Raw genomic sequence first — 11,351 nt, forward strand, 5'->3', positions numbered from 1 at the left:
TACTCTAATGAGGGCTGGGTGTGCTCTGCTACAGGGATAAACAAATAATCCCAGGTAAGGACGTTCTCCAGTAGAGGGATATAAAACCCCCATTCCTGTATGACCAGTGGCTTTATGGCAGCAGCAGCAGCTATGCTGAAGTCACTGGCCACCACTGCAGTACCTCTCCAGTTGCCCTTGGTGGCTGCCCAGGCAGGATCTGTAGCTGGGAGAGTGAAAGGAAGCACTGCACAGGGGCAGTGGCCCATTGGCGATGGATAGCAGTGATAAAATGGGATGAAGGTTGGTTAAACCTGGAGGTCTAAGGGTCCTTTTTGGGAGGGTGGAGGCAGTGTGAGAAGGACTCAAGGTGATGGGGTGAGCGGAGCAAGGGGGCAAACCTGTACCGACCTTTGAGCTTCATTTCCTGAAATCACAGCTCACGTTATCTCTGCTGCAGCATCTACGCTCCCTGCACAGCCCCTATAACTAAAATACCTGAGCTGCACTCTCATCCTCTTGCACCTTCTTCTCCGCCACAGCGTACGCCCCGCCGTGGCATCTGCCTTGACGCTGCAAGGAGAACAGGAGAGAAGAGCAGGAGACCCCCGGCGAGGGGCAGGGGTCTGTGCGGTGAAGGGCAGGGTGTGGGTTGCAAATGCTTTGAGAAACACACCTATGGTCTCTGTTACATCCCACAGGTTCACCACCATTTCTCCCAGATGTCCCTCAGTGGGGAGTGGGATGCAGGACAGTGTTTCTACTCCTGCAATGTGCAGTGCCCACAGCCTCTTGCTACCAGCTGCAATGACCCATGTGTTGTATCCTGTGGTGCCTCCAGAGTCATTATATACCCCCCTCCTGTAGTTGTGACATTCCCAGGGCCCATCATTAGCACGTGCCCACAGGAGACAGTAGTGGGAAGTTCTGCGGTCCTGGAGGAAGGGGCACCAGCCCCACTGACATCTCTGCGAGCTGAAGTCCTGTGCTCAGAGCCACCTGCAGAAAGATTCATCCCAAAACGCATCCCTCAGCGCTCACCACGGTGCTCCTATGTGTTTTCTTCCCGCTGGATGCATCCTTGCAGTAGACCCAGCTACCAACCATCTGAGAGCGAGGGCGAAGAGCGTGCTCTAGAGAAAAAGCCAGAAACTGAAAATACTGATACAGCAAGTGAGGACAAAGAGACCTGAGAAGCATAACACAGTGACACCAACCCTGGCGACCAAGTCCAAAGGCCTCGTAGGCTCCTACTACCTCCCTAAAGAGGACTTACCTTTGACTTCTTTAAATGATACTTGACTTTTTTTTTTTTTTTTTTTTTGCCTCAGGTACATTCTCAGGCAGGTGATTAGAATAATAAAATGCTCCCTATCCTAATCTGTGTTAACCTGCCCTTTAAAACATACAGTACCTGATTCTCTGGAACAATTTGTTCTTTTTCCCATTGCTTTCCAGAAAAACAAAGTTACCAGCAGGTTCAAGAACACCACAAATGTGATCAATTGAGACGTGACAAACCCTTTCACTGCCAGACCTAATTAGACTGGTCTTAGCATTTAAGACAAGTAGTCACCAGATAATTCACTTTTTCTTTTGATAAATGTATATACACACACCCCTCAACCACATAATTTATTTCTGGCTTTCAGTTTCACCTCAGGGAAGAAATGTGTGTGTGGGGAGAAACTGATCCTTACTTCATATTTATTTCTATGTAAGAAAAAGGAAAAAAGTATTTGACTAAATGTATCAGTTGCATATGTAAGTTAATGGAGTATACGAGTGGCAGAATCTGCATCTGGAACTGTGCCCTTTACCTTTACTTTTATTCTAGCAGTCTTGTTCTTTCACTTCCCATTAAAATTATTTTGCATGATTATGGTGGTTTTCTAGCTTTTTTTCCCCTCTCCTACTCTTGATTTTCAGGTACCTACTGGTGAAATGTAGATGGCAAACATCAAAACCAAATCTGTCATTCCTGCTCACCCATGAAGTGAGGAAACAATCAACTGCCTCTCACACTCCTCAGCTCTGTCCGCATGCACAGGACTTTATTTTTCACTTTCATCTCACAGCTTTCACTTGTTCCTCACCCTGTTAAGTACAGCTTTAGAGTTCATGGCTCCATGTGTCGGCTGAAAAGCACTAAGCAGATAAAAAGGAATGACATACAGAGACATTTTCCTTTTTATTTACTTTGGTTCAGGAAAAAGCCCCAGCTACTCTTGCTCCCCTCTCCCTACCCTCAAATTCTAAGCTTCTATTCCTCTAAAGATTCCCACACATTTTAAGTGCAAGCATTGTCCTTTTTGTCCCAAGAAGAACATTACTGTGATTACGATTGGGCACCTCTGTCAGTCTTCACAAGCCAAGAGCCCGGTTTAACAGAAGTAAAATAAAATTTGTGGGTAAACTTGTCCCCAAAACCAAAACGTGAAAGCTGACTGAACTCTAGTTCCCCGTCGTCGTTGGGCTGGTGAGTCTCAAGAGCTGCTGTTTAACAATTTGCCCTCGCCTGCGGATGCAGGTGCCCATGAACATCAGGGCACGCACCTTCTTCTGCATGCAGCCACATCCAGATACAGTTGTTTTCCCAGAGACTTCTTCAAAGAGAAAAGGGATTGCGGAAACCTTTTTACAGCAATGTTAAAACATTGTATGATAACATGCTAAGCAGCCTGGATCCCTGCCAGCTGCCCTGCTTACCCTGCCCTGTCTCCCTGGGAAGCTGCCAGCCACTGAGAAGACAGTTTTGCCCATCCGTCTGCTTTCACCTTCACTATGAACTGCTGTCTGCTCATCTGGCTCCCCTGGACATCTGCCTGGGAGAGGAACAGCCCATATGTGCCCCCTGCAGATCTGCTCTAAAACGAGCCCCTCCAATATTTGGTGCATACATCATTTTTCCCCTTTACAGGATGGGAACTCCTCTCAATCTGCTTGTTTATCTGGCAGACATTAGCATGTACCCTACTTTATTGATCCAACATGAAGATGTAATTACTATATCTTGGAGGATGAGCTTGTGAATGGTGCCTCAGCGTCACGCCCTAGATAAGCTGGGAGGCAGGTCAGAGAGATAAGCTCTGCTGATTGCCTGGCTCATGCAAAGAGTGTTGTGAAAAATTTGGGAACGAGGTCATAGGCAGGGTGGAGCTCTCAGGAACCTCTGCTCCGAAGGACCCAGCCTTGACTCATTATCTACACCCCATCCAATCCAGCAGTTCAAGGAGTTTAACAATAACTGAGTTGCACAGGGGATTCAGAAGATTATTTTCCCCTGCCAAAGACGTCTTGCAAATTATTCCTTTTCAAAAAAACAAAATTACACACCTGAAAACCACTAACTGGGTTCTTCTTGAGAATGGAGCAGCTTGCACAAGATAATCTGTCCTCCAAGAGCCTTGCTGAGGCTTTTTAGAGAGGAGCCACTAGCCCTTCAACCTAGGAACTTAGAGCTTGATCCTTTTGTGAATTTTGTGTAGAATTCACCATAGTGCTTTGCTGTCTGAAATACAGGCACGTCGTTTGGGTCCATTCAGTGTGTGCTGACACGTTGCATTTTCAAAGAACCCTCAATATTCTCTACTCATCTGCCTAAGCCATACGTCGAGACATTTTGATTAACAGGCTAGGAAAAAGAAAAAAAAAAAGTATTTCTGATAATACTGCATCTTTCTGCCAATTTTGCCTTGGTCTCTTGGCCTTTCCTCCTCTGCCTACCATTTAAACAGCCTCCCATAAACACTTTCCACCTCTTTCTCTTCCTCTGCTGGTTTCAATGCTTTCCACCTGTACTGCATTGCATGCAGGAGCCCGGCTGTTTCAGTCATTATAAAGGATGCCGCATTTCATTGTCATTATATAACATCCCACATCATCTTCTTGCTGCTTCTTGCAAACCTTCTTTCTCTTTGCACCTGTATGGCACAGACAATTATCATCTTATTACGGGATAACCGATGCCCAAAAGCCACCTAACCCGTCTAAGGACACTCTATACAGAAGGGTGGATCTAAGACTTAGACACACCTAATTATTATTAGTCTTATTACTTATAACCTGTCATTACAATGCCAATATTGCACACCAGCCAGATTTACAATGGGGACCAGGGAGACCAAGGCCTGGGACAGACATGGGGGAAAGGGGCAGAAGGAATCCTGTATGGGATGCCCAGAAAAGGTGCTGGTGCAGGGCGGCTTTTACTGTTTAAATCCCTTTTCAAGCTGTGACATGAGTTACCAGAAGCAACATAGAAGTGCACTGAGCTTCCTACTTAGGCTGAAGTTTTACCTTTGACCCGAGTGGAAAGACAAAGTGCTACACAGGTATTTGGAGCAGAAGAGGAACCGGCACCATAATTCAGATGTTTTCTCCGGGTAGCAGAGCTCTGCTTTCCATTTTGTGAGAAGGGTCTTCTCTGTCTCTAAGCTCAACTATAAATCCCTTTAACAAGGTTCTGTACACCAGATCAGTACTGTTTTAGCTTAATAGCCTTGAAGGAACTGAAAATTAGCTGCCAGCTTTTCTTGCTGAGATTAGCATGCTTAATTAGGTAATGAACCAGAATGAAGATTTAATTAACAGCTTTAGAATTAATATATTATTAAATTGGATATTAGCACCACACCTCTGTGAGCCATGAGGTGATACAGGAATACAAATCCACTCTGGCAGCATCAGCACATACTATGAGCACCAACAAAGTATTAAAAATGGATTATTTGCAAGGGTGGGACTTCCAGGGTGCTCCACTCCAAAACCCCAAAACTTGGACTCATGAGCACCGACTTTACTAAGAAACACACCTATCCACATCTCCACCACATATGCATTTTAAGAAGGCCCAGCTAACCCCACACCCCTTCATCCCCCTTGTCAGGGGACAAAAGTGTTATTCCAGGCTGTCTTTGTCAAAATACACCATTACTACTCCAGCGAGCACACTAAGACCTTCTCACCTCTACAAACCTCTTGGGTCTTACTGAGGTCCTTCACCTCTTTGAAGCATCCCAGGCACAGAGAAGAAGGTTCAAGTCTCCTCCTCAGAGTCTGGGTCTGGTGGAGGGGTGTGAGGCAGGGCTGGGCTGATTGATGGAGCAACCCAGCAGCCTTATCAATGCTGCTGCATCAGCTCTTCCCACACCTGGGGACTGCAGGTGACCCAGTAGCCCTCAGAGTGCTACAGCTCTGTTGCTGGTCAAGTAAGGTGGCTCTGACCTGGAAAACAGGCTTGGGTGATGGGTACGTTGTGTACAGCTGGAGAGGTGTACATCGGTCAGCTCTTATACAAAACTAAAGCATACACAGACGCGTAAGCTGTAGTTACACCTTGGGCTGCAATTTCACATCCCCTCGGGTTTTATTGAGGAAAGCAGCGCTCATATATTAAAGAGCATTAGTTCTGTTTTGTTTCTAAGATGAAAGATACCCGGTAAGATCGCAGTAGTATAATTATTCCTGAGCTCCAAACAAATCTCATTTAGTGGTGGGGAAGAATTCTTCAGCTTCAGAATTATTTGTATGTATAATTATTTAATCACTACCTTTTGTTGCACCTAGCTAGAAAATGTGATCCAACCTAGCCATACAAGAGGAAATCCACATAACAAGAGAGCTGCATTTTGCCATTAATACTTAAAGATGAGGTATTCATCTTTGCTAGAGCCTAGGTATTCAGGATGCAAATGGGAGATGAGTAGACTGAGGTCACTGACTCCAAATTCCCCCTGGGACCAGGGTGAATTTTGCTTCTGAAAGGGGATGAAGTATGGAAAAGACAAAAAACAGAAGGAAGTCATCGTAGTGCCAGTGGAAACTGGAACACACAATGGTGGCGGAATACGGGGTCTCCATATCTGTGGGGCTTCTACACTTCCAGGTCCCTCAAAGGACACAAAGGTGGTGCTTTGAAGAGGTGGCAGAACTGCTCAGTTGAAACACAAGCTCTTAGGGAAAGGGGAATGCATGGGTAGATCTCCAGGGTCCACCAAACATGTCTGCTGACTGTAAGAGAAACTCAGATATTTATTTTCAGACACCCAAGTGTAGCTGTCTCAGTCTGGAACTGGCTCTAACCCCTACGTCCTCCTTTCTCCTGTGGCAACCACGCAGTTACACAGCCAAGTCCAGCTTTCAGGCACAATGGCACCTTGTGCTTTACTGAGTGACTGACAGGGCAAGCAAGCAGTGGATCTCGGTTCTAAGAAATGGAGAAAATTGTTGTAAATAAAGCCTGAGATACGGAAGGCGGCTATGGGTGCAATTTTAAGAAGAAATGAAGTTCCTTTGGTTTTGGGAACCGGGGGAAGCATTAGTTTTTCTGGACAACTATAAATTCCATCATCAATCTAAACTTTTTTCCTTATTGTTATCTGTTTTCTTGTGCTCTGCTCAGACCACGGGCATGAGGTTTCCTATACTTACAACAGTATAGTCTAAGTCATCTCCAACAGCTCTAAACACAGGGAAAGGAGTAGGTAGCCGACAAAAAAAGATTTATTTTTTTTTAAATAGGGATGAACAAAGGGAATCAAGTAAATGTAATGCACAACTTTAAATGAACATCAAAATACAAAACTGAGATACTGCTCTGGTCTGAGCAATATAATAGCATCAAATATGCAGATAATGAAAAAGCAGACAGTGGTGATCAAGTCCCTTAGTTCCTTATTTCATCTTCAGTCTTCCAATTAGGCAACGAAAAAGCACTCGTTAATATTGACCCTTCACTTTGAGCAGTTTTGGAAATAGTTTTCCAGGTGACAGCTCTTAGACCACCCTGGAAACCTACGCCAAAATATGGACGTCCAGGATGCAAAGCAGCCTTACCTTTGGCCTCTTGCACAATGATTCCCAGTTTTAGCCTATTTACTTTGCTGCATGGTGTTGTTTGTTATTCCCTTAGGAGCGCTGGAATTGCTATGATAAAATCTGTGGAAAAATGAAGGTTAAGGATAATGTTTTGCTACAACCTGCGATAATAATATAGGCTCTTTCCTTTAAGACAAGCGAGTGTTCAGACCAATTTAGAAAATTATAGCATGGCACAGGTGAGAGCAATAGCAATTAAACCAGCTTCCTCTTTCAGATTTAATCTTCATATGCAAAGCAGCTGGGTAAGAATCAGAGCACAGTACTGGCATTTCTAAAACCAGAAAATCAAAAAAGTCTGCCGACAACAACAACAACAACAACAACATGCTAGGAAAAAACAAGATGAGGAATCTTTCAGATAATGCTTCAAAATTGCTTTATGTGGGGTGAGTTTATACCTAAAGCTGTAAGTCTGGGGTTCCTCAGGCTGCTGCTTTACGTGAGTTTGTTGCTCTGTATACGAAGCAACAAATTCTTCGTAGAGAAAAATACAGAATCCCTGATGTTTTTTTCCTTCATCTTTTCAGAAGCATTTAGCTTTCTAACCTGGTGAGGGAGGATATCTCTTTATCTTTAAAAGAATTCTTTGATGTAAGGCAGCTGGGGTTCAGGCATTGTGAAAGGGGATGTTGGCTTATTGCCAATTAACTTTTTTGCATGCTATATTTTTAAAAGGGTATCTGGAGAATATGAGGGCCGACTACAGTTTGAGCTTGAAAGTCTGATATCTGCTCTTCTGGCTTTCTACCTTCTGTAAAACAAGATTTCCCCTTACTTAAAGCTGCCAAGGGAAAAGCATCGGTTGTGGAAAGCAAACTGCATGGATGGTGAAGCCAGTGTGATTTTCTGTGGGGTGTGTTAAGAAGCTGTGTTTTGAACAAACTTTCTATACATTGGAAAAACCTCAAAAACAATGAGAACCTTATTAACTTTTATAAAATATTTGGTTTGGCAACTCCTTTGATTGCTTCAGCTGTCAATCGCTCTAATTATTAGTTGCTTCTCATTCCCACAAATTACGTGACTCATTATTCTGTGCAGCTTGCTGTCACATCTCTATTGGCTGCATACATGTACATTCCTCTGGTCATTATATTGATTTAATGGTCATGAAATGTAAATAAAATTATTTGGTTTGGGGTTTTAGTTTTTGTGGGGTTTTTTTAGCTTTAATTTTAATAATTTACCATAAAAATGTACTTAAGAGGTTTTTTTGGTTTTTTTTTTTAGTTTGCGGTTGGTTTGGTTTTTTTTAATGTATAGGTGATTATGTGAATCACAGAATTGGCGTTTGTGAATATGTTCTGTGTTACACACCTGTACTTTAGGTAATGTTTCCTCTGGATCCTCTAGTCCCACAGGTAACATATTATTCCTCTCCTCATATTGGCCTTCAACAAGCATACACAGAAAGGAAAATTCAATTTATTCATAGTTATTAGTATTTTTTTGTTTTTATTCTGAAGGCACCTTGGAAGGGGATGATTCCTTGAGATGAGGAACTGATGATAAACCGTAAAAGCTTGGGCAGGTGCTGTCTTTGGCTGAACTGATAACTGGATTATTGTGCCTGACCCTAGTGCTCACAGGAGAATGCATGAACTGCTTTGGTATCTCTTACTTTCTACTTACCTGGGATGTGGCATAGTCATGTAGGAGAACATCTCTCCAAAGGACAGTCCCAAGCCATAAACTTCCTTCCCAAAGCCCCTGGAGCAAGTACACAAGGGCCATGGACGCTAGTGGCTATTTAATTTAAAAAAACTTCCTAGCTTTAAAGAGGAAAAATCCAGAAGACCACTGATTATTATTGTCTGAGATGACAAATGATAAACTGGAATCCTGTGCTTACTAGCAGCATGTAGTTTATCCATCTCCGAGCTACCTTCAAGAGTATTAGCAAGTATTTAAGAGAAACCCAAACTCAATTTATTGTGATATTTTCAACAAAAAGACAAGGTGGGTGAAATGGACGCAGCATGTTGTGTGGGATTGTAAATGATCTAATAATCATGATCTAATATCATAAGCTGTTATCAAAACAGTTGCAACAAAGGAAGGCATCACCAGGGGAAAACATTTGTTTCACAAGATGCAGAGAACGGTTGCGTAAAGGTATCTCCCAATTTCTATAATCTATGACAGCATATAAAAGTGCTCGTAACTCAGGTCTCTGTAGCTGCCTCTGCTGACTTACTCTTCTTGGTGACTGGGTAAGTCCGATTTAACTGAATCAGTTTATAATTATAGACATGGATTTATAGGTAGTGTTAATACGAGGTTATATATCCTACCCTATTTTAGGGTAGGACCTTATTATCTATAAACATTGAGATATATGTATATATCTTGAAAACTGTAACTTGCAAATAGGGTGGATATAGGCATTGCCACATGTCGGCAAAAGAAAACAGATTGGGAGTTTCAAAAACGTGGATGGTAGCAATGCCTAGGAATTGAACATCTATCTGTGGAGACAGGACACTCCAAAAACATTATTGGGATGGGACTGACTCCCAGACAAAAAGACCAGCACAGGCAATGATGTGAGAAAAGGCCAGAGAGGCATTTTTCCAGAGGTCATTTTAGGAGTAGGCTACGGGGCAATGGAGCACTAGAGAGGAGTGGGAGTAGACTTCGAAGCCTCTACTCAGCAATTCATCTCACTTGGTTGGTGAGATCTGTAATGCACAACTCTATTTCAGAGTAGAAGGGATTGTTCCCTTAGAAATGGTGATTATTTTTATTTTTTTTTTTCTTTTAAATCACAAACTCTTAAGTTTAGTGTAGACAACTGGGACATGTGTATCTGCATCTGTTCAGGGGAATGCCACTCAACACACCTGCACAACCCACGTTCTGATAACACAGTTTGTTCTTTCACTCCTCTGGCTGTAATTTTACCGGGCTAGTGTACTCTCTGCCTTGCAGGTTGGCTTGCCTTCTGGAAAGATGTCTTCCTATGGACAGATGCTTAGCTCCCGCTGTGGTGCGCCGTGTGAACCGACATGCCCACAACCCTACGTCAACTGTTGGAATGAACCATGTATCAGCTCATGCGGCGATTCAAGAGCAATCGTGTATGCGCCACCCGTTGTCGTGACATTCCCTGGACCCATTATCAGCTCTTGCCCTCAGGAAAGTTTTGTAGGAACTGCCATGCCTGAAATTGAGGGTGGGATGGGCTCTGGAGGTGGAGGAATGGGCTCTGGAGGTGGAGGAATGGGCTCCGGAGGTGGAGGAATGGGCTCCGGAGGTGGAGGAATGGGCTCTGGTGGTTCCTGTGGTGGAGGCAGCTCCTATGGGATGGGCTCCCATGGTTCAGGCGGTTCTTGTGGTGGCATGGGAGGGGGTTCAAGTGGTGGGGAGGGCTCATGTGGTGGTGGAATCTCCCGTTTGGGAAGCTTTTACCGAAACTCATTTTATTCAGGATATGGTAGAAATTATTTCCCCCTTTTTTCCAGAGGGTATTATAGGTATCGCTATGGAAACTATGGGCCATTTTAAATCTTTAGGAGAGAGTAATGACTGAAAGAACAATAAAATAAAAACTAGCAGTTGATATATAGACCTGAAAATCAGACTTGCCAAGCAGCCTCTGCTCCAGCCAATGTCGATAGGAGCTGGGGTTGCTTGGGATCTCTGCGCTTTATCTAAGGCTTACAACACCAATGTTGTCTCACTTTGTCGTTTGCTCATGTTATGTTTTGTTCTTCCTGAACCTGATGAGGCTAAAATAAGTAATGGGACTTGACTGTGAAAGTGTCCAGCTGAAAGAAGAACCTCTTGTGAGCCCTGTGCTCCCCTGAATGACTGATTGATTGTAGTCCTTGTTGAAATGGAAATTACATTCTTTGTTTCTGCATTGCCTCATTCTGCAAGAATGTATTCCACTTTTTGTTTGTATTAAAGCCCTGTTGCATCATAGCACCGTCTTCTGGCTTTCATTTCACTGCAGTTTCTAGTCTGAAAGAAGTTAACTTTGGGCATCAAGTCTTACACGTTAATTGAGGACTTTCATTAGAGAATTAATTCCTCTGTGTGGCCAACGTAATTTGTTAGAAATTTTTCAATAAAGTATTTTTTCCCTTTCTGATATTTACCACGGTATACATACTAATAAATAGAGCAGAAAAAGTTGTCTGGTACAACTCCAACTCAAACCCAAGATAACTCTGAAGTTAGGTCAGTTACTCAGGGTCATTACCACTCATTCTGTGACTATCCCTAAGGAAATTGTTCTAACGCTCAGCAGGGGCTGAAATGACTGCATGCTTCCTGACTCCATCAGAAGGTGGTGCCGTGCTCTGATTTATCTAGGCTTGATGCTAAAATAGTTTATCTGATTACAGACTGCAAAGGGAAGCAGGTTAGCCTGGATCGGGGTATTGTGGGGAGGCAGGGCCGAAGGGAATGGGCAGGAGTTGTTTGTATGCAGCTGAGAATCAGACCACAAGTCTTGTGCTTTGCCTTGAAGTAAGCCGAGGAAT

General features: G+C 43.5%; 1 protein-coding gene across 1 annotated transcript; it reads left to right on the forward strand.

Moving 5' to 3' along the window:
• Nucleotides 1–6,827: 6,827 nt before the first annotated feature.
• On the forward strand, nucleotides 6,828–10,788 carry LOC130141342 (claw keratin-like). Its single transcript, XM_056322252.1, has 2 exons — nucleotides 6,828–7,247; nucleotides 9,793–10,788. Exon 2 carries the CDS (start codon nucleotides 9,814–9,816, stop codon nucleotides 10,366–10,368), a length of 555 nt encoding a protein of 184 aa, XP_056178227.1. The 5' UTR covers nucleotides 6,828–7,247; nucleotides 9,793–9,813; the 3' UTR covers nucleotides 10,369–10,788.
• The last annotated feature ends 563 nt before the right edge of the window (nucleotides 10,789–11,351 follow it).

This window comes from Falco biarmicus, chromosome 19 (genome assembly GCF_023638135.1).
Source record: "Falco biarmicus isolate bFalBia1 chromosome 19, bFalBia1.pri, whole genome shotgun sequence".
In the NCBI taxonomy this organism is placed as follows: domain Eukaryota; kingdom Metazoa; phylum Chordata; class Aves; order Falconiformes; family Falconidae; genus Falco; species Falco biarmicus.